Raw genomic sequence first — 23,994 nt, forward strand, 5'->3', positions numbered from 1 at the left:
CCAGCTCCAGGTTGAGCTGTTGTTCAGCATCTTAGCTGTAGAGGGCAGTGTCACTGGCCCTCATATGTGGGATCCGAACCGGGGCTCTCTGGCGTCCAAAGCCAGCTAGCTCTTAACCAATGCGCCACTCGGCCGACCCTATTCAGGTTTTTAAACTTTTTATTTGCATATTAAAAATTGTGCATTCCAATAATTAAAATCATTTGAACAAAAAACTTCCTGCACTTTTCAGCCTGCAGTACATCTTGGGCCAGCTATATTTTTACTCTAGATTTCACTGTTGTTCCAGCCAGCTTCTTCCTTTAATGTGCAAACTGCTTTCCTTCCCTGACAGCCAGACAGGGAGATAGATAAGGGAAGCATGGCCTGTGCTGTAATTAGTTCTGGATTCTGTGATGTGACAGTGGGCAACACAGTCACTCACACTCGATCCAACTTCCGTGCATCTGGCAAAGTTAAGCAGCTAGAAGAAGTAAGATAGAGCAGTGCTTGTGGAATGGGCCATGCATACTGGCGCGCACACCTAGCTACGGTCCGCCTGCTTGCTTCTCCTACGCCATTCTTTCCTATTCTATTGTTCCCTTTGAAGTGGATTTTTCTCTTGCGTTTCTGTCTTCGTTTTCAGCTTAATGAAATATCTCAATCTCAGCCGTATCTCGTTGTGTCAGATGTAGTTGCATAAGAAGCAGAGTGTGACACATGAGCGCGTGGAGTTCAGCCTGCGTAGTGGCCGCTGCCAAGTGTCCCATTTTTTAAAAGATTTATTAAATCCTCTGTTAGCTGCAAATCTCCTTAGTACACAGCAGTTATCACCGTAATACCCAAGTACCTTTTCAAATAGAACAGTTACCACTCCTGAAGCAGCACTGGTAGCTGGGCAGCCTATGGAAGATGACGTGGTGAAAGAATCACAGCTATACTCCCCAGGCCCCCATTGACTCCTAACTGTTAGCTGTTCCCAGAGTGGACAATTTATTCTTTGGTTTTCTAGACATAATCTTGTACTAATCTCAATATTTACAATAGGTTTTATTTCCCTCATTTTTAATTAAATGACAGTAATGCTCAGAAAATAAAATAATGATACTTTTGCTATGCTACCTTTTCTATAAACATTTATTTAATACCTTGCATATTTTTAGATGCTACACTAAGCACTGGAAATAAAAAGGTAATAGATACAGCCTCTGCCCCAAAAGTTCCTAGTTCATTGGGAAAGACTGACGAATGAACCTGTAATTATGGTTCGGTTTGATAAGTACCATGGTGGTGATTGGAATAGAGAGCTTTAAGGATAGAAGGGGAAGGGCAAGCCTGTAATCCAGACTGGAGAGAGCATAGAAGACTTCCTGGAGGAAATAGCTAGTGTATGAGGTAAGTCTTCACAAGTTAGATGTAGAAGAGGTGAAGGATATTCAATGTGTTACATGTAGAGGGAACTGCCCAGATAAAAGCTGGAAGCATCCAGGGAGCTTTAAGTAGTTATTAGTAGCTACAGTTCAGGAAAGATATGAATGGCAAGATCTGTGGGAAAGAGAGAGAGAGGGAGGAGGAGAAGGGGCAGTGCATGCATTCGGATCATGCTAAAACATGTGTAGTCATATGTTATACAGCAAGTCCTCACTTAATGTCATCGATAGGTTCTGTGACTTTAAGTGAAATGTATGAGAAAATCAATTTTACCATAGGCTAATTGATGGAAACAAGATTTAGTTTCTATAGCATCTCTTCAACGTTATAACGAAACAACATTATTTGAGGACCTCTGTACTCTGGGATTTTGATTTTATATACAAGGCAGTGGAGAACTATTGAAGCATTTTCAGCAAAGAACAATATTTATTCATTAGTTTGGTTGCTCATTCATTCATTCATTCATTCATTCAACAGATCTTTATTGAGCATCCAGTGATGCTGTGTAATCCTGGGTAATATCACCATGAACAAAGCAGCCATAGTCTCTCCCCTAAGATTACAGTCTGCGGGTGACACAGACACTAACCCCACAAATAACATTCAATCACAAGTTGTCACAAAGTGCTGTAGGGATAAGAAGAGGTTTTCTGTGAGACAGTAATTTGGTGGCGGTTGGAGAGGTTAAAATATATTGTCAATTGAGTGCTCAGAGGGGAACATTTGACCTGGGTCATGAAGGATGAAAAGCCTGCCTTGTGGAGAGTGGGGAGGAATCAGCACTCATTGCGGCAGTAAGGTGGGAAATGGTTGGACGGTTGGACGGTTGGACGTGTGTGTAGACAACTAGTGATTGGTGGGCGGAGCCACACAAGGTATGCGGGGCCTTCTGTATGAGTAAGTGGTGGCAGAAGTTTGTGTTTTTAGAGTGTTGGAAGCCATTAAAGGGCGTGACATCCTCTGATCTGTGTTCCTAAAAGATCATCCTGGCTGCCAGTTGGAAAATGGATTCAACAGGGCTAAGAGTGGAAGCAAGATCAGATGGGTCATTAGGGCATCCTAGGCCAAAGGTCTTCACACTGAGATGCACATACACCTGGAAATGCACGAGCACTTTCCAGACAGTCCATGGGCACTGCGTCTCAGCTTCTAAACATACTCTTCCTGAAATTGATCTGCCTAAGAAGACAGCTGAGATGCACAGATTCTCTTTCTTCATTTCCCCTTTCATAGGTGTGCATCCCTCACTTTACAATGGGCACATCTCTCCTGTATTTTACTAGTCTGTATTCCTCTAGGGAGAAAAAAACCTTTGGAACAATAACAGGGATAAATTCAAATATTGGTGTTGAGAAATGGGTAAGAAAAGTCAGCTCGTTTACAATTCTTTGTTTTCTACAGAATTGAAGGACAACATAATTAAATTGCCAGCTGATAGATAATTATAAATAATTTTTGATGATAGACTGCTGTGTGATTTGGGACATATAACTGAAGGCATGCAAAAAATTGAGTTATATTGCTATAAAAAAAACCCTCCTTCCATTCCTATTGATTTCTATAAAGGTTTGAAATGAAACATACCATAGAATTGAAAGTGAACTGTGGGTCTTTGCAGCAATAAGTAATATTCATCAAGGGATATCTAAACTAATACAAATAAAAGTACCATTAATCTCATTAAGGTAAGTATGTCTAATGATAAGATACTTTTTAATAACATTTTACTTTTCACATTTAATAGTTATTCTCTCCAAATACCTAAAATTTATATTAATTTTCATTGATTTCTATTAATTGTTATGATAGCTCAAACCAAAAGGATTTTTTTAACAGAGTTGTGACTACAGGAAATTTTATAAATATAAAATTTACATTTATATACATATTTTTGTTGCAGAAAAGTACAAGAGAGGATCCATATAGACATTCTAACATAAAATAAATTTCATTAGTACAAAATTTTAAGGAGAATTGGAATAGAAACACAAGGTCAAAGACGAAAAGGAAATTGTAAAACTTAATCATTAAAGAAAGTTTGTCCTATAGTATTTATTATTATTATTATTATTATTATTATTATTATTAGTTTCAGGTGTGCAAAACAACATAATGATTAGACATTTACACCCCTCACAAAGTGATAACCCCAACAAGTCTACTACCCCTCTGACACGACACATAGCTATTACAATACCATTGACTATATTCCCTATGCTGTACTTTACATCCTGTGACTATATATATATATTTATTATTTTTTTTAATTCTAGTTGACATTTAATATTATTTTATATTAATTTCAAGTGTATAGTGTAGTGGTTAGTTATTTATATAATTTATGAAGTGATCCCCCAGTAAGTCTGACACCATACAGTTTTTATAACATTATCGACTATATTTCCCTACTGTATTTCACATCCCTGTGACCATTTTGTGACTGCCAGTTTGTACTTCCTAATCCCTTCACCTTTCTGACCCATCCCTCCAATCCCCTCCCATCTAGCAACCATCCATTTGTTCTCTGTATCTATGAGTCTATTTCTGTTTTCTCGTGAGATGGTATTTGTCTTTCTCAATCTGACTTATTTCACTTAGCATAATATTCTCTGGGTCCATCCATGTTGTTGCAAATGGTAAGATTCTTTGTTATGGCAGAGTAATAACTCCATTGTATAAATGTACCACAGTTTCTTTATCCAATCATCTATTGATGGGCGTTTCTGTTGTTTCCGTATCTTGGCTATTGTGAATAGCACTGTGCTAAACATAGGGGTGCATATATTTTTTTCGAATTAGTATTTTGAATTTCTTTGGATAAATACCCAGAAGTGTAATTGCTGGGTCATAAAATAGTTCTGTTTTTTTCTTTTTTGAGGCCCCTCCATACTGTTTTCCATAGTGGCCACCAATTTGCAATCCCACCAACAGTGTGTACAAGGGTTCCCTTTTCTCCACTTCCACGCCAGCACTTGTTTGTTGATTTGTTAATGATAGCCATCCTGACCGGAGTGAGGTGATGTCTCACTGTGGTTTTTATTTGCATTTCTCTGATGATTAGTGACGCTGACCATCTTTTCTTATGTCTATTGGCCATCTGTATGTCTTCTTTAGAGAAATGTCTCTTCATGTCCTCTGCCCGTTTGTTAATTGGATTGTTTGTTTTTTTGGTGTTGTGTGAGTTTTTAAATAAATTTTGGATATTAACCCCTTATCAGATGTACCATTGACAAATATCTAATCCCATTCAGTAGGATGTCTTTTTGTTTTGTTGATGGTTTCCTTTGCTGTGAACAAACATTTTAGTTTGATGTAGTCCATTTGTTTATTTTTTTCTTTTGCTTCACTTGCCTGAGGGGATATATCAGTAAAAATATTACTAAGGGTAATGTCCGAGAGTTTTCTTCCTGTGTTTTCTTCTAGGAGTTTTATGGTTTCAGGTCTTACATTTAAGTCTTTAATCCATTTTGAGTCTATTCTTGTATATGGCATAAGAAGGTGGTGCAGTTCCATTTTTTTTGCATGTACCTGTCCAGTTTCCCCCAGCACCATTTATTAAATAGATTGTCTTTACCCCAATGTAAATTCTTGCTTCCTTTGTCATAGATTAAATGACCATGTAGGAATGGATTTATTTCTTGGCTCTCTATTCTGTTCCATTGAGCTGTGTGTCTGTTTTTATGCCAATACTGTGCTGCTTTGATTACTATAGCCTTGTAGTATAATTTGATATCAGGTAGTGTGATAACTCCAGCTTTGTTCTTCTTTCTCAGGATTGCTGAGGCCATTTGGGGCCTTTTGTGGTTCCATATAAATTTTAGGATTATTTGTTCTAGCTCTGTGAACAATGTCATTAGTATTTTGATAGGGATTGTATTGAATCTATAGATTGCTTTGGGTAGTATGGACATTTTAACTAAATTAAGTCTTCCTATCGATGAGCATGGTATATGTTTCTATTTATTTGTGTCTTCTTTAATTCTTTAATTTTTTTCTCCAGTGTCTTATAATTTTCTGAGTATAGGTCTTTTACTTCCTTGGTTAAATTTATTCCTAAGTATTTTTTTTTATGAAATTATAAATGGGATTGTGTTCTTAATTTCTGTTTCCGATAGTTTGTTTGTCCTTATAGCTTTTAAATAAAAAATAATGGATATCAAGTCACCATAGTAATTATATTTTATTAGATACTTTTTTAAAGTAATGCTTTGTTTTTTAAAAACAATTTTTAAAAAGTACCTAAAAAATTACATTCTGTGCAACTCTTTAAACTTATGATGTGAAAAATTAGACATCAAGTTATAATCATAGTTACATGAACTCCTTTAGGAGATATATAAACAAAATCATGTAAAGGCTCTTGAAAGAGGTTAGACAGATTGGTCAATGGCTGAGTAAATGACATAATGGCAATGGACATGGAGAAAAGTGGATGGCTTTAGAATGTCTTTTGGAAATAGAACTAAAATGATTGGTGAATTGCATATATGGGTAAGAATGAAAGAGAAAATAAAGATGATCCTCCGATTTCTGGCTGGACAAATAAGAGGATGGTGATGCCATTTTCTGAGATGAGAAAGCCTAAGGGAAAAGCTTGTTTGAGGATAAGAACCAAGAAATTATGCTAAAGAAATGTTAGCTATATTATCATTAGTAGTAGAATTTTTACCGCATCAGATTTATATTTTCAGCCCAATTCTCTCTTCTGAAATCTGAACTTATTCTACTTTATATCTTTATTCCAATTAGTATCTCATCCTGAAGCCATTGAAATCCAGAAGTCTTGATTCCTAGCCTCAAACCTGTTTTTTCCCTCAGGCTTTTTCATCTCATCTGAGAAAACACTCTTATCCTACAAAGCTGAAATTAGGCATAGTGACTGTTAGGAGGAGAATCAGGTCCAAGAAAGACAGAAGTGATAGGCTAGCTACAGAGATTTTATACCCTTGTTCTCTAGTTTAGAAGACCACTCCAGAACTTCAGGGCAACTGTTACACAGTGGCTGTGAAAATGGGTACTGGAGTTAGAAGCCTTGTTTAGAATTATGGTTTCATTACTTAAACAAATTGTGATCTCAAGTAAGGTACTTCTGTGTCAGTGCCCTGAGCTGTCAGAGAAAGATACTTACTATATCTACCACATCAAAGAGAGGTTATGTGTATAAAGCACTTATAACAGAGTGTAAGCACTCTTTAAAACTGAGCTACTACCGATACTTTTATTCTTACTACCACTGGCCTTAATAGCTCCAAGGGAAGAAAGAGGCTGTTTGGACCAGTCAGCCCCCAGAGAAACTTAGTATTTGTAGACCATACCTGTTTGATTCGGTACCAGTGATGACAACCTTTAATCCTTATAACCTGAGGAAATTTTTGTCCTCACTCCTTGCCCAGGCTAGAATCTGTCCTATCTGCATTATCCGAGAATACTACAGCCAACTAATTAGTTGGTTAGTAGATGGGCATTGTTCTTGTTGCTGACTTATTCATTCTCTGAGAGTCTGTCTTGGGTCAATGTAGGCTCTTAGTATGTCCATTATTTTCCAATATACTTTTACATTTTTCTCATAAAAATAGTTTGGATAGCTTTAGTAAATGGCTAGAAATGGGTGCTGTGAAATCCAATTCTAATGCTATTTTTGTTTTATAAAGTCACGTATTCTCTGGTTTTTTTTTTTTTAGGAAGGAAAGTAGAGAATGAAGGAAAGAGGGAAAGAAAAAAAACCTTTTAAGCACTATTTAAAACGAAATAAGTATTTTATAACATTATGCTTAGAGTGCATTCCTAGAAGTAAGAAGACAGAAAATTTAGGATTAAAAATTTTAAGTGTTTGATCCTTATAATCTTAGCATTGGAGATGTCTGAATATTCATGACTTTTCTTTCTTAAACACACAGGTGTATTCTCATTCTCTCTCTCTCTCTCTCTCTTTCCCTCTCTCTTTCCCTCCCTCCCTCTCTCTCCCTCTCTCCTCTTCCTGTATACTGAACATTCCTAGACAACAGTGGTTATTTCAGTAGCATGCACACACCTGTTACTCAGGTGTGGTCTCTAAACAACATTCCCTATTGAAACGGTTTGAATTCCAAACAGAAATTACTGTTTTCCTTTTGACATACATTGAATTCCATGAGAATACATTTTGCTTTGCAAATGCTTATTTGTTCCTGAAGCTGCTGTGGTCGCCATAGCAGCACTGCCCAGCAGAACTATGCAACAGTGGAAATGTTTCATAGGTCTTCTTTCCAGTATCATAGCACCTAGCCACATGTTTCTATGGAGTCCTTAAAGTATGGCTGGAGCACCTGAAGGACTTAGTTGTTTTTTTTAAATATAGATTTCCTTTTTTTTTTTTTTTTAAGTTTATTGGGGAAAACTGGGGAAGGGGAACAGACAAGTTGCTGTCGTTTTGTTCTTCAGTCTAGTTGTGGAGGATGTTGCTTCACTGGCCCAAGCTGGCACTATCATTGTGCTCTTCCCCGGCGAGCCAGGTCAGTCGCCAGTCTCTGGACGGCCACTCACGGCGGCTGCTGGCCGCTCATGCTGGCTGCCGGTACACATGGTAGCTTATGGCAGCCCACTGCAGCAGGGGACTGCAGCCTACGCCATTGCTGGTGACCCACAGCAGCCCAGCTCCAGGTCGAGCTGTTGTTCAGCATCTTAGCTGTAGAGGGCAGTGTCACTGGCCCTCTTATGTGGGATCCGAACCAGGGCCCTCTGGCATCCCAAGCCAGTTCTTAACCAATGCGCCACTCGGCTGGCCCAGTAATTTTTTTTTAAGACATAATGGTGACAGACTAGGTTAGTAAAGGACTTAGGTCACTTTCAAGAGATGTCATAATTGTGTGTATGTGTTACCTGTTCATATTAATGCTAAACACTTAAATTTATAGTATGAGTGATGGAGTTAGTGTACAAAGAAGGTGTAGAATAGTTATAGAAGTAAGAGACATTTGTCCATCATGAGAACATGCACCCCAGCATTGAATTTAATCACTTTAGAGATATAATTTATTCCATTACTTCATTATTCACTCAGTTAATGTTCACCGAGAACCTACTATGTGCTAGAAACTGGGAATATTTAAAGTGAACCAAACAAGTACGGTCCATTTCCTTCTGGCATTTATATGTTAGGGAAATTAATCAGGTGATCACAGATATAAACATACTCTTTACAATTGTGACACTTGCAAATAAAAACGTCTAGTATTTTATAGAAGAGTATAACAAGGGGACCTTATTTAAAATGAATGGGCAGGGAAGGCATCGCTAAGACATTGATAATAAAATTGAGACATGGAAGGTAAATAGGAATTAGTCAGATTACGAATGGCAAAAGGTTTTATTAGGGGATCCATATGCATAGATACCCCAATACTGGGGAGATCATGGTATAGTCAGGGAAACAAAAGAAAACCAGAGTTAGTGGAGAAAACTAAGTAAAACTGAGCTGATAGCTTAGTGGGTGGGTAGGTGAGTGAGCGGGTAGGTAGGTAAATAAATGAATGAGCAAAAGAGCAGATGGTCTGACAAGGAACTGGACAGGTAGGCAGAGCCCAGATTCTGTAGTATGGTCGTGTTAATGATTTTAGATTTTGTCGTAACCATAATGGTTGTCCTTTAAATCATTTTAAGCTGAAAAATGATTAAAATCCACTTTATGTTTTTAAAAGATTATTCTGACAGTTACCATATTTTGCTATGTATAATGCACACCCATGTTTTTGGCCCAAACTATCAGGGAAATGGAATTAGTACTACCCATGTATAATGCACATCCTTATTTTTCCCTCACAAATTTGGGCAAAAAAGTACACATTATATATGGCAAAATACAGTATATGAAGTATAGAGGGAGAGCAAGGGTAGAAAAGGGATTACCTGTTAGGAAGATATTGCATAATTCAGGGGCCCAGCAGAGTGTTGGCAATGGAGATGGAGAGATCTCTTTGGAGAGGGGCTCCCAGGATTTGCTGATGGATTGCGTGTGGAAGGTGAGGGAAGGGGTGTGACAAAGCTGATGCTACTGTTTTCTGCTGTGAGGATCTAAGTGGGTGGTGGTGGTGGTTATTGAGCTGTGGGGAGACTGCAGGAGGAAGAGGTAAGGTGAAGAGTCAGCTCTGTGTGTATGAAATTTGAGATGTCTGTGCCCTCTTTCTCAGGAAGATTTCAGGTATGTAGTTGGATCCATGGATTTGGCTCAGAAGAACGCTCTGAGCTAAATATATAAACTTGGGGAGGTAACATATGGTTGGCTTTAACTTTGTCTTAGCCATTCACAGTATACAGGCTTCTTCCAGTTAATCTGAAGTGCACGTAAATAGAGAAGGTACCTGTTTACTCTCTACATTTCCAGCAACTAAGCTTTCAGTGAGTCTGTAAATATGTGACTGGGTTGTCACTAAAAAATGTGACACACAGGGCTGGCCGAGTGGCTCAGTTGGTTAAGAGCATGAGCTCTGAGCAACAGAGTCGCCGGGTTGATTCCCACATGGGACAGTGAGCTGCACCCAAGCTGAGCTGCCGTTGAGCTGCCAACAGGTGGCAGGATAGCTCAGCTGGTGAGAGCATGTGCTCCTAACAACAAGGTTGCCGGTTCGACTCCCGCATGGGATCTTGGGCTATGCCGAACCTCAGCTAAGATTGAACATGGCACCTTGAGCTAAGCGGCTGCGAGCTGCTGATGGGCAGCCAGATGGCGACTGGACTTGGAGCTGAGCTAGCTGCGCCTTCCACAACTAATATTGAAGGACAACAACTTGGCTATTCCCCTTCCCCAATTCCCTAATTAAAAAAAAAAAATTAAAAAAAAAAAGTGACACACACAACATATATAGCATCTTACTCGTACTACAACTACAAGGCTTGAGATACTGACATTTATCAATTACCAATTAATTACCAGTCACCATGATAAGTACTTTCTTAATAGTATTAATTAAACAATAAATTCTTAGATATATTTACTGTTTTCTGGACAGAAAAGAAGCATAAGTGCTCACGGGTCCTTTTCAGAAGAATGAGGAAAGGTTTGCATTTATTAAACTCCATGTTCCCTCTGTTCAAAGCAATGTCTTCATCTTCACCTTATTCTCTTGTCTGGATAAATCCTCCCTCTCCTTCCATAAGCCTTCTCTGACCTTCCACATCCAAGTTCTATGTGTCCCGTGGTTTTCATCAACACCCTGTACTGTTTGTTTTACAATGCTGTGTTATTACCTATTTATTGCCTGTTACTTTGCCTGTCCGTCTCCTCTAATAGAACGAAAGCTCCCTGAGGACAGGGGCTGTGTCTTGTTTACTGTTATATTCTTAATACCTACCATCATGTCTGGTATATAGTAGCATTCAGTGAATGGCACTGAGGTGTCACTGCTCATGTCCCTTCAGGGGACAGAGTAGAGAAAATAGCCATTTCATATCATTCTTGCCATTCACCATTTCATATTTGTAGTTCCTTTCTCTCACTGTGAGAAGCCTGGTACCCAAAAAGATCAATATATTTACTCTTTTGCTCAATTCTACAATACACATAAACTTGCTTCAGAATTACCACACCCACACCACTTTTAACAATAAACCTATTGTCCTATTAACTCAAATTTAGGTTTCTTTGCAGTTCTTTTATTTTTAGATGAGAGTAGTGAAAGTACTGTAGCTAAAAGTTACTTGGATTTTCTTTTCCATTTTTCTTTAATATGGTTGTTACTCATTTGATATACAGTTATTTGTTTCTGTTTATTTCCAACTTTGAAGTTAAAAAAATCCTTGTAGATTTAACCTTTCGCATTTTAATGATGTTGTGTCTTGGTGTCGGCCTGTTTGGGTTCATCTTGTTTGGGACTCTGTGCTTTGTGGACCTGGATGTCTGTTTCCTTCAGCAGGTTGGTGAAGTTTTCAGCCATTATTTCTTTTGCTAGGTTTTCTGTCCCTTTCTCCCTTTCTTTCCCTTTTGGGACCCCATGATTTGAATGTTGGTAGGCTTCATGTTATCCCAGAGATCTTTTAAACTATCCTCATTTTTTAAATTCTTATTTCCTTTTGTTGTTCCGATTGGGTGATTTCTACTCCATGTCTTCCAGCTCACTGACTTCTTCTGCATTAGCTAGTCTGCTGGCGATTCCCTCTAGTGCATTTTTCATTTCAGTTATTGTATTCTTCATTTCTGACTGGTTCTTTCTTATGGGTTCCTATCCCTATGTTGAAGTTCTCACTGAGTTCACCTATTCTCTCAAGTTCATTGAGCATCCTTAGAACCAGTGTTTTGAACTCTGATAGATTGCTTATCTGTTTTGTTTAGTTGTTTTTCTGGGGGTTTGTCCTAGTGTTTCATTTGAAACATATTTCTCTGTCTTCTCATTTTGGCTGTCTCTCTGTGTTTGTTTCTATGAATTAAGTGAAACAGCAATCTCTCCCAGTCTTGAAGGAGTGACTTTGTGTAGGCTAGGTATCTTTGACAGGCCAACTGGAGCTGGAGCATGCGTGGGCTACAGAGTATGGAGGTGTGCAAGCCTCACTGGGGCCTGGAGCTGTAGCTGTAACTGGCGTGGGCAGGGCTGAGGGAAGTCCCGGGAGCAGGCCTCACAGGGCAGGGACTGCCTCAGCAGGCCAGCTGGAGCTGGAGCTGGAAGTGGTGTGAGCTGCAGGGAATCCAAGGGGTAAGCCACTGGGGCTGGAGCTGAAGTGAACATGATCTCCAGCAAGGCCTAGGGAAAGGCACACCTGGACAGTGCGAGCTGTAGGTAGGGTGAAGCTGAGGAGAGTTCTGGGGACAAATCGTGCTGGCTAGTAGGTGGAGCTGGAGCAGGCCACAGGGAGACAGCCTGAAGCTGTGGATGGAGTGGGCAAGGGCCTCAGGGAGTCCCGGGGACAAGCAGCAGAGCCTCTGTGGGCCTAGGGCACACTGGGACAGCCTTGGCCTATGGGGATAGCGCCTGGATCAAGCTCCTGCCCTTGTGATAGGGGTGGGGGGGCACAGTGGCACTCTGCAGTGCCAGGGAAAGTTCCTGCAGCCCCCCTCCTGCCCGACAGATGCTCTAGAGTTAGGAAATGGATTTCCCTCCTTAGCAGCCTAGGTGTCCTTTAAACCACTGTTTTTTCCTCTCTGCCTCAGGGCAGGCAAGTCCTCTCAGGCCCTTCTGGGTCCCTCCTGGCTGAGAGCAGTGTGTCGGGGTAGGCGTCCAAAGTGTCATGTCCGGCTCTCCTGCCCTGTTCTGTGTGCTCTCACTCTTTGTGTGTTGTGCAGAGCTGTTTAGTCCTCCCTCAGCTCTTCTCTTTAGTGTTTGATTTTAAAGAACGGGAGCCAGAATGGAAAAAGAAAATCTAGAAATCACCATTATCCTTGACCTGTCCTTCAGTGGGGAATAAAGGACTACTATGTCTCAAAGGATGAATTTGCAACATTCTAGCCCAGAGCTTGTTAATCTTTCGCCAGTGAGAGCGTGCTACAAGTCTATGTAGCACCTAAGACTCCAACTCTGAAATAAGTTAGTAAGACATGTTCATAAAAATATGTAAAATTTTAAAACATTCTACAGAACTAATTTGTGGTCAAATTAGTATGAAAATCTTTTTGATCCTACTTTATTTTCTTCCAGTATGACTAGTAATTCTGATCATCATTGGTAAATTGGACACTAGGTTTTTCAAGATTTGTCTCATGTCTTCCCTCACTTAAAAATAGATGTATAATATGATTGTTTCATTGTATATAGTGTTATAATGGGCTACATTTATAGTTTATAGAATTTTTTTAACATATCTCAAATTATTTTTCTTTATCCTTGAAGTCTTAAACTGGTTTCTGTGTCAATAGTGATGGGGATTTTTGAGGTGAGTCACTAAGCAGTCTAAAAGTGTTACACATACAAACATGTTTCTCAGAACTGTATAGAATCATTCAGTCTTATGAAAAAAAAGTCCACTTGTAAGTTAGCAATATAAACTGTGCTGTTAAAGTAGTTTACTGATTTCTGCAGAAGTCATCTTTTTTCATCAATGCAAAGATTAAAGCTGCAGTTATTCAAAGGTATTTCATTTTAAAAAGTAAGATGTTATGAAACATTTTGTTAATAAACATATGGAAAGTACATTTTTAATGTTCCAGGATCTGAGAAGATGTAACAGTTACATTCTCAATCATTTTCTTTTGCCATTGTGTGATCGTTTCAGTATTTAAATCAAGCTCTGTCAAGAGGAACCTAGTAGGTTTCATTGTAGACTCTTGCTCTAATGTCAGTGAGTTTGAATCTCCTTTGTTATGGTGACTGGTTATGAAATCAGTCACTTGACAGACCCTGAGTGAGACTGCTGGAAATACGTCATGTCTGCCTTCATGGTGACAGCTGGCTACAAAACAAACCCCACTAGAGTCATTCTGCAATTGACAAGGGACTTCAAAGGCCAACAGGGCTGCCACTTCAAAGAGAATTCTGCCATCTCTGGCTTGTTGAAAGAAGTTAAATGGCTGTACCCTGCCATAGCAGAAATCTCCGTGTTTAGACTTCTCCTTCTTTTGATCTTAGAAAGATGTATGAAATGGGCTTTAAGCTGAAGGAATGATATAGTCAGTAGTAATGGCAACCCAATATTATTCTGCATTTCAATCCACTTATTAATGGAAATTACTCAAATAACAGCAAGTCTAAAAACTCAAATGTCTTAGAGAATGAATGTTAAAACTGTATTAATGTTGTAGTAGCCACCTTCAAAATGTGGAATAAGTCAGATGGTGGGTATAATGAAACTATCAGTGTTTTTAAAACTCTCCTTCAATTTCTCCATGTAATTTTTACCCCGTTTAGTATAATCAGATTCTGAATGTTGATAATAAGAATGGCAGACCATGAAAACCTGTAATCTCAAGGCTGATTTGCATTGTTGAAACGGACATTTCTCTGCTTTTACTAACTCTGTAGTTAAAATTTTAAACTACCTTGTACTATTTAGAACCTTATTTTATTCAGTTATACTGGGTACAGTTTTGAAGTAATTGTCTCATCTTTGCATTAGACAAACAAAAACAAATACGACGTCAGAGTTTTAATAAAACTCTTTTAATAAAAGGTCAAAATCCTAACAAGCATCTTCAAGAATAACAAGGAAAAGGCAGCAACATGAACTCTTCCTTTTTGAATACTGATAGCCCTAAAAGACATCCCTTTGATGGGGCATCTTTGGTATACTTGAAAAAGAAAGCAGAAAACTTCATAAATAATATGGTAGTAAAAATATGGAGATTTTATATGTTATAAGAAATGAGAGGAAGGATTAGCTGGAACTTAAAATGGCATGCCCTTTTCTTAATTACATGTTTTCCTTCTCACCCTGTATATTATAGAAGAATAAGGCTAAGAATCTTTAGATTCTTTTGCCCTGATCTTCTCTTTTCTTATTTCTTAAAAACCTTTCCTTACATAGAATAAAGTTGACTTGGCAGAAGCTTTTATCCACTATAGCTTCCTCTATAATTTTGCCAGATGGGGTCAGTAGACAACAACTAAAGAAATTTTGAAGGAAAACTGAAGCCCCCAGGAAATACCCACATGTGATCGGATAACCACAAAAATCTGTGTGTGTGTGTGTGTGTGTATATATATATATATATATATATATGTAATTCCTAACAGTAATTTTTTAAATAATGTGTTTGTGTTTGTCTTTTTTGTTATAATTTCTTCCTTTTGAACATTTTTTGATAAAATATTATAGTTCATGATTATACTATCCCAGAAATTTAGGAAATAACCTATGTCTGTGAATTTCAGCTTCATTTTTCCTTTTTATTCAACAAAAGGATCACATCTATGTTTTCAAAAGTTATAACCAAATGAAAGAATTAACTGCAGTGGAAAAGAAATAAAACCTTGGCACTAAAATTGAACCACAGAGATGAATGCCAGAGTCTGTAGATACTGGTTTGCAAAGTAGACATGTTTATATTCTTCTGTCGAAACTGAATAACCACTACTGCACTGGGAAGCACTCTTGGAATCTATGTGGCAGATCTCTAACAGATGATATTTAGTTTGTTTGTAATGAGTTCTTGGGGTGTTTGGCCCTTATTCTGTTATCTCCTACTGAGAAGTTTGATAAACCAAGTTATTGACGATAGAGGCAGTCATCCAAGATATGGCTGAAGGTGAAGTCATGAGAACCAGATGGCTTCCCACTGATTTTTATACGCGGTTTATGTTCTCCTTGGCTGCACCTTCCTGGATGTTTTCAATGAAACATATTTTCCTAGAGAAATATGTACAGCAGTATTTAGCCTACATAACAGATAGTTTTTGTATGTGGCATGTCTTAAGCTGTGTTTTGGCACTTACTTGTCCCTTCCTCTTATCTCCACCCTCTTTAATGAATAAGGGTTAATGTAAAGTGCATTCAACCAGAAGTTAAGTGATGTGGATTCTTTTTCTCTTCTGTTTACTGGTGTGATTTAGGGTAAGCGCTATATTCTTTCTAAGCCTTTATAGCCTCATCTGTGTGGAGTAAATTATCATCTCCAAGTGTTTTTGTAGCCTGTAAAGGCAGTTTACAAATGATGAACCTTATTATTACAGCCTCAGTAATGCTCTGTGTGTGTGTGTGTGTGTGTGTGTGTGTGTGTGTGTGTGTGTACGTGATGCTTATGAGTTCCCTCTTGGTAACGTTGGGCTACCAGATATTTAATTCCACTGTTTTACTTTCCTTCTTTGGCTAATAGTAAACTTTTGATGAGTTCAAATAACTTTCATTTGCCAATATTGTGTTTATAACCATTTTCCAGGGGTTATATTGAAATAATATGTTTTTTTCCACAAGAACGTATCTCTAGTTAATGAGTTCAGTTTACTTCTAGGTAACTGTTTGATTTATTTTTCATCAATGCAAATGAGGATAAAATTTTCAGTTAAAATGCCAGTAAACTTTTATTTGTATTATTGAAAACTTAAGGAAACAGTATGAAGCTGTTTTATTCAAATTGTTCATATGATCTTCGAAAAAGGGCTCAAGCTATAAATATTGTGTTCTCTGTTGGTGACTTTATGCTATTGAGGGGTATTGCTATTTTCTGTAATAAAATGGAATTGATGTTTTCTCCATGTGAAATGACCAAATAATTTCTACTAAGAAGGAAGTTTCTTTCAAAACCTGGACAACTTCTACAGCCATCCTACCACATAACTTGTCCTATCAGCTTGACTTCCCAGCAATGCAGAAACAAATTTTTTTTCAGAACTTACCAGAACTCAGGTTCAGGGACAGTCTTGTCCCTCCATCTCTATTTGTATTTCTTTTCCTGAATTACTCATTTGTCACAAATCCTAAAGAAATATAAAGAGGTCTTAGACCCAGGCACAGAAGAGTGTAAAATGTTGGTTGCCACATCGTCACTCCTGCTGCTGAGAAAGAAAATGGGATGCTATTTAGATTATTTCTGTCCTTTCTTCCAGGAGTTAGAGAAGATCCATGGAGTTTATGTGGCCCCAGGAAATTAATTTTTGTTTTACTTGATACTGGTACTGCCTGTTTGTTGCTGAAATAAGCAAATTATAGGATACATTGATTAAATAACAATTTTCTGGAAAAAAATTGTTTTCAGTGCTTTAATTCAGATTTTTAGTTTTAATGCTATGTTACCAAAAAAATCACTTAGAGTTTACAGTGAGATAAAGATTGGCCCTTCTTACAGACACTTTCCAACATCAGTGACAAGAGATGATGAGAGTCAGAACAGCAGGGGACACTCACTTTGCTTTCAAAGTATAAAGGCACATTTTATTGATGTCTGATTGTTTGGATTCCACCTGGGAATGATGAATGCTTATTACAGGATTTATCTACCCAAGTTCTCTCAGTTGATTTAAAAAGAAAAGGAAAATTGAGATGGCTTGAAAAAGAAGCATTTCTTTCAAATTGTTGTGTTTCCACTCTTTCTTTTTAAATTTCTCTTCAGTTGAAGATTTGTTACCACAGTATAATATTACTGGAAACTTAAAGGTGGTTGCCAGTGAATGAATACAGCCAATCGCTGTGAATTTACCTCATCTGCAAGTCAGCCTTCACTGCATGGATAATTACAAACTACATTCTTTTATAGAACTATCCGGCATTGTTCAGTGTCCTGTGGGAACATCAGCCATATTTTGAGAGATGGTAAAAACATTTTGTAAATCCCTCACCCATGGAGCACTCTAGTTAAAGTGTCATTCATGAACTTTATTCATTCTCACAAACCTTAAGCAATGCTGACTTATTGGAGAAATGCAACAATATGTACAAGTCAAGATATCTAGTGACTCCCAGAGTTGAATTGTGGAAATATTGGTTTCTGTGTTTTCTTCTTCAGTGTTGTATCTGTGACTCCTACGCATGTTTGGGTCCTTCTTAAAATCAGGACTAAGAGATAGCAATAGTACCTGAAATTCCTAAGTTTAATATACTGCTGATGCAGAGGTAGCTCAGAAATCACTTAGAATATTCTATTTTCAATACCTGGAATAGAAAATTATAGTCAACACTATTATATAAGTCATATGCATTTAAATGGAGACTAAAAGAAAATTTTAAAATTCTTCTTTTGGTAACATCTGATTGATTTTGAAGTTATGGCCCAATGGGACCGGTGTCACCCTCTTCAGAGAACCTACTGAAATTAGTTTTACTGTGCCTCCTATCCTGGATTTTATCAGACATTGTCCAAAAAATAAGCCCCTGTCTTCTGTGCTCAGCTGCACTGTCATTCCTGTATCATTCAGCACTCACCTCACCCAGCTCTCCAATCTTCCTCACCCCTTTTATATCTATCTCCCTACTAAGTCACCAAAATTCACAAATCTTCATTCATTCATTTAACAAATAGTCATTGAATATCTACTCTGTGCCAGGCCCTGGCATATACATTTCTGATTTTCTTAAACCATCTTTTTTTGCCTGAAGTATGATCTGGTCTCTCCCCTGGAAACTCCCAACAACCCTTTCTGATGACAAGTAAGTGTTTATTCTGAATCTTAGTGTTAGAGGTAGGACTCTTATCCTTGTTTCCTGTTACACTTTCAGGCCGTTCGTTATTCCATCACATTCTTATAAGAAGCCTTCTTCTCATGCCATTCAGCTGTAGCATTGAAGCTTCATTGAAGACTTTTGTTAACTCACTAACTTCAGAATCTACATAAATAACTCATTCTTACTTTTGTCTCCTCAGTTTCTTGACCAATGGTGTTTGCCTCCATTGACTGTTCATTCCAGATCAGGTATTCTACACCTTAGTGATCTAGTCTGCCTCCGGCTTCACTCATTAAGCATCTTCCTCTCTGATTACAATTTCCTATCATTTTAGCTTTCTTGTTCAAGTATTCCCACTACAACTATGTTTCCACATTATTTGAGCTTGTCTCTTTTGGAGTATCCCAATCCATTAGCACTGCCTTTGCTTTTGTCTTGATTCAGCTGAGATTCCTTGGCCCATCATTTTAGTAATTCTGACTTTAACATTCTAAATCCTTTTGCTTCTCTGTTTAGTCAGGTCTCTTTGGTACCTTCCTGTTGCTTTGGGGATAAAAGCCAAAGTCCCTAACATGGCCCACAAGATCCTTCTCCATCTGACCCCTTCCTCCCTCTCTTGCCATATTTGCTCCCTTCATCCCCTTGTTCTCAGGGCTGGTGATACTGTGATCTTTTTTAATCTACTCCTGTAGGTATCTGCCTTCCCACTTCAGGGCTACTGTATATGCTAGACCCTGAAACTGGAATACCCTTTTCCTCCCATGGGCTCCTCGACTTTCTTGGGGAAACTTTCTCTCGGCCCCCAAAACATAGACCACAGCTTCATATTACTTATTCTCATGGTATCCTATAACTTATTACATAACAGTATCCAAAATGTATAATTACGTACTTATGAATTTTATTAATCATTATAAACTTCTATGGACCCTAAGCTCAAGAGTGCTAGGGAAACATATCTGTTTTGTTTTCTGTTATGCCTTCAATGCATAATACATATTACCTTGTACATGGTAGGAAATATTAAGGAGGGTTAGGAGAGAAGGGAGACAAAGGAAGGATAGAAAGATACAAAAGTGGGCATGGGAACATTCCCCAGAGTGACTCCTTATTTATTTGTTAGTTTATTTATTTATTTTATTGTGAAATAAACATTTTTTAAGTTAGTTCAGCTGTACAACAACACAGTGCAATAGTTACACTTTTTACCCCTCAAAGAACAACCCCCACCCAATCCGCCGCCCCCCTCCCCCATATCATACATATCTATTACAATTCCCTTGACTCCACTCCCACACTGTACTCCACGTCCCGTGACTATATATACATATTCAATTATAGTTGACTTATAATATTATACAACATCAGCTTCAGGTGTACAGTGCAGGGATCAAGACTCTACCCCATCCATGAAGTGGTCTCCCTAACAATACATGTGACCCTCTGACACCCTACAAAATATTTACAACATTATTAATTATATTCCCCGAATTGTCTTTCATATTCCTGTGGCAATATTGTAGTTACGCATTTATGCTGTCTAACCCCTTCCCCTTCTCCCTCATCCCCACCCCCCTCTCAACTAGCAACCATCAGTTTTTCCTCTATATCTCGGAGACTATTTCTGTTTACTTTGCTCGTTCATTCAGTTTTTTAGATTCCACATATAAGTTAGATCATATGGTACTTTTCTTTCTCCACCTGACTTATTTCACTTAACGTAATAGTGTCTAGGTCCATCCATATCGTTGCAAATGGTACGATTTCATTCTTCTTTATAGCAGAGTAATACTCCATTGTATAAATGTACCACATTTTCTTAATCCAGTTGTCTACCGATGGGCATTTCGGTTGTTTGCAAGTCTTGGCTATTGTGAATAGCGCTGCAATTAGCATAGGGGTGCATGTATTTTTTCGAATTAGCCTCTTGGGTTTCTCTGCTAGATACCCAAGAGTGGAATTGCTGGGTCATACAGTAGTTCCAGTTCCAGTTTTTTGAGATACCTCCATACTGATTTCCATAATGGCTGCACCAATCTGCAGTCTCACTAACAGTGCACCAGGGTTCCCTTTCTCCACAGCCTCGCCAGCACTTGTTTGTTGATTTATTGATGATAGCCATTCTTACCGGAGTGAGGTGGTATCTCATTTTGGTTTTTATTTGTATTTTCTAATGATTAGTGAGGTTGAACATTGTTTCATATGCCAGTTGGCCATCTGTATATCCTCTTTAGAGAAATCTCCTTTCATATCCTCTGCCCATTTTTTAATTGGGTTGTTTGTTTTCTTGGTGTTGAGTTGAATGAGTGCTTTATAAATTTTAGATATTAACCCCTTATCAGATATATCGTTAGCAAATATCTTCTCCCATTCAGTAGGCTGCCTTTTTGTTTTATTGATGATTTTTTTTGCTGTGAAAAAACTTTTAAGTTTGATGTAATCCCATGTGTTTATCTTTCTTTTATTTCCTTTGCCTGAGGGGATATATCAGTAAAAATATTACTGAGGGTAATGTCTGCAAATTTACTCCAGAAGGTGACTTCTTGAACTCATATGTCCTTGTTTTATCAAAAAATAAATGAAGTTCTTTCTGACCTGAACTGAAAAGAATTACAGTGGAGGGATGATCAGAGATTTATTTCATTTTCTGCTATACCTTCTTGATATATATGTCCGGTCCAGAAAGAGCACAGAATTTTTTGGTGTATGTGTGTGCGCACGCACACGTGCACGCGCAATTTGGTGGACCCAGGAGTTGCCCCCTGTCCAGTCCTCTGACTTTAATTGATCAAGGTGCTCACTTTTTCTCTTTTCTCTATTTATCACAGGTGGAGGAGTTACTGATGGCCATGGAGAAAGTAAAGCAGGAACTAGAGTCCATGAAAGCAAAGCTGTCCTCTACTCAGCAATCTCTGGCAGAAAAAGAAACTCATTTGACCAACCTTCGGGCAGAGAGAAGGAAACATTTAGAGGAAGTCTTGGAGATGAAGTAAGTGTTTTTATCTTCCTTTTCACACATGTGCATAGTAGAAGCACTTCTCTTGAACGCTTTCTTTTCCTGCCCTGTTTATTACCCTGACACACTCAGCCTAATTTGAATGCTGACTTATATTTCTTACTCCCTAAAACAAATTTGGAACCAATCCTGGTCAAATAGAATTATTTTTGACTCCTCTTCTTTGAATTTTAAAGTTCTCTAAAGTATATGTATTTGTATCCAATTGCATCTCTGAAATTTCTGAAACCTTCTGGAACGTTTAGGCAAATTGTTGAGCTTATCGAGAGAGATGACTGTTGGTCCTAAGGTCATATGATGGCTAGGCAATTTTTAAAAATAAGTTTTATTATAAACAGTTCCAAAGGTGCCCAAAGGTAGAGAGAATAGTATTATGAACCCCTATATGCCTATCCCCATATATAACAATTAACATTTTGCCACACTTGCCAGTCAATTTTTACAAAATTGTCACTTTTAACAAAACTTTGCAGTACATTATTTTTCTACTTGCCCTACATCTTATGGCTTCCTGAGATGATAATCTGTGGTGAAGCATGTATACATCTGCTTGTACATAATAGATGCTTCTTTTCCTTCTTTGTAACTTTGAAAAGTTCTGGTTTCCTTCTCTTCAGAATAAGGACATCTTTTTTTAAAGTCCAGTAGTACCGTTTCCTTTACTGTTCCCAACCCTCGCCACACCTAATTGCCCTACTCTCATTTTACTGAAACCAACTTTGTCCTGGGATCCCTCAGTCACATTTACCTTAACAGTTATCTGTATTTTTCTGTCTTCTGCCTCAGAGGAGATATTCCTTCTCCTTCATAAAGCCAGCTTCCTGTCTCTATCACAGATTTTAAGCACTCGTCTCTCCTCTGCAGGCTTCCTCTACCAATTTTGTCTCACGTAATCCTTGCTCACTTTCTATTAGTTCCTTCTTCTCTGCATAAATATGCAGTCTCTCTGACCTGATGTAAACAAACTTGTCTAAGCCCCTCTAGTGCCTTCCACTAATTTACCTCTTTTCTGCTACTTTGAACTGTCAGTAAGTGTGACTACTGGCACTATAGAGGCGTAGAGGATCTTGCCATAATACCTTGGTATGGATTTTCATGGGATATGACTATTGTGATGTCATGATAGCAACCCAAGAAACGAGAAAGCTCAGTGTTGGGGTGTTATCTGCGCTTATGGATTATTAGGCCACAGTGCAAGGTTAAGAAACTGTAACATTTCAGAAAAGAATACAGATGATGTGTTCTTGGAAGTAAATATTTGGAGCCAGAAATAGATTGATATGCTAGGGAGATAGGCAGAGATTAGGGTTCTGAGTGGCATCATGAGAAAAACGTTTGCAAATATGCTTCTTAGGAGCAAGTTAGTGATAGAGGTGTAAGACAAGTTTTTTTGTCACTGGTGGTAAAATTCAAAGCTGGACATTTTGGAAATGGAGTAGCACAGAAAACTTTTGGGTAATAAAGAGTAAAAGCATTTGATTTCAAGAGGTCTGGGAACCATTCCTACAACATAGTAAAAGACAAGAGTTGAAAAGAAAATTAAATCAGGGCTTAAAGTTATTAAGAAAATGGAAGAAGGATGGATACAATTTGTGGGGGGAAACAAGGTGTCATATGTGATTTTCCTAAGCAGAAGCTCGACCTGCTGAGGCAACAACATAAAAGTTTTGTTTTGTTTTCTCTGTGTACTAGTATCTTGACTTCACTTGTCAGATCTTTCCCACTTAGTTCAAATGTCTAGATATAGCAAAATAGTGATATATTTGTATAGGAATTTTCCTTTATTATTAGGACTTTGAAAAGATATGAAGTAATTTTTTAAAGAATGCTTGGTTCTAAACCATGAAGAGAGAATAGTATCTAATTTTTCTTCATGCCACAGTATAAACCCTGTTATGAACTTTCCTTGCCAACCCAGGTTGGAGGTTACACTCCTGAAAAGTACTATGATTGACAAAACTTGTTTTGGTAAGATTACAGTAAGGCATAGGATAAGGAATTAAAAGTATTGGGTTGTCGGAAAAGTCATGACGTGTTTTCTTTGTTTTTCATTGCAAAAATGCATCATGACTTTTCCGACAGTCCAATATATAGTGAAATTTATATAAGTGGTATAGAAATTTAAAAAACAAACATTAAATAAAAGTTCTAGAAATAAAGTGTAAAAACCTGACTCTGGCAGAGGACTCATCTCTTAAATCACCTTCTTCAGTTGCTCAGCTCAGGATATATTACTGTATATCATGATGTTCTTTTTTTTTTTTTAAGATTTTATTGGGGAATTGGGAGAGGGGAACAGTGCTGGGGAATTGGGGGAAGGGGAACAGAAAAGTTGCTGTCCTTTTTGTTCTTCAGTCTAGTTGTGGAGGACATTGCTTCACTGGCCCAAGTTGGCACCATCATTGCGCTCTTCCCTGGTGAGGCAGATCAGTCGCCGGCTTCTGGACGGCCGCTCACAGCGGCTGCTGGCCGCTCACGCTGGCTGTTGGCTACACACGGTAGCCCATGCAACCCACTGCCACAGGGGCTGCAGCCTATGCCGTTGCCGCGATTCACGGCAGCCCAGCTCCAGG

The 23,994-nt window shown here is 38.2% G+C and overlaps 1 protein-coding gene across 1 annotated transcript in view; it reads left to right on the forward strand.

Annotated features, from left to right (window-relative positions):
- The window catches only part of ERC1 (ELKS/RAB6-interacting/CAST family member 1), a 543,350-nt gene that overhangs the window by 277,818 nt on the left and 241,538 nt on the right, over window positions 1-23,994 (forward strand). Inside the window, exon 15 of the mRNA XM_019654119.1 lies at window positions 21,234-21,394. Within this exon, the coding sequence (XP_019509664.1) occupies window positions 21,234-21,394 (161 nt within the window). The remainder of the gene's footprint in view (window positions 1-21,233; window positions 21,395-23,994) is intronic.

Source organism: Hipposideros armiger, unplaced genomic scaffold (assembly GCF_001890085.2).
Source record: "Hipposideros armiger isolate ML-2016 unplaced genomic scaffold, ASM189008v1 scaffold_213, whole genome shotgun sequence".
Lineage (NCBI taxonomy): Eukaryota > Metazoa > Chordata > Mammalia > Chiroptera > Hipposideridae > Hipposideros > Hipposideros armiger.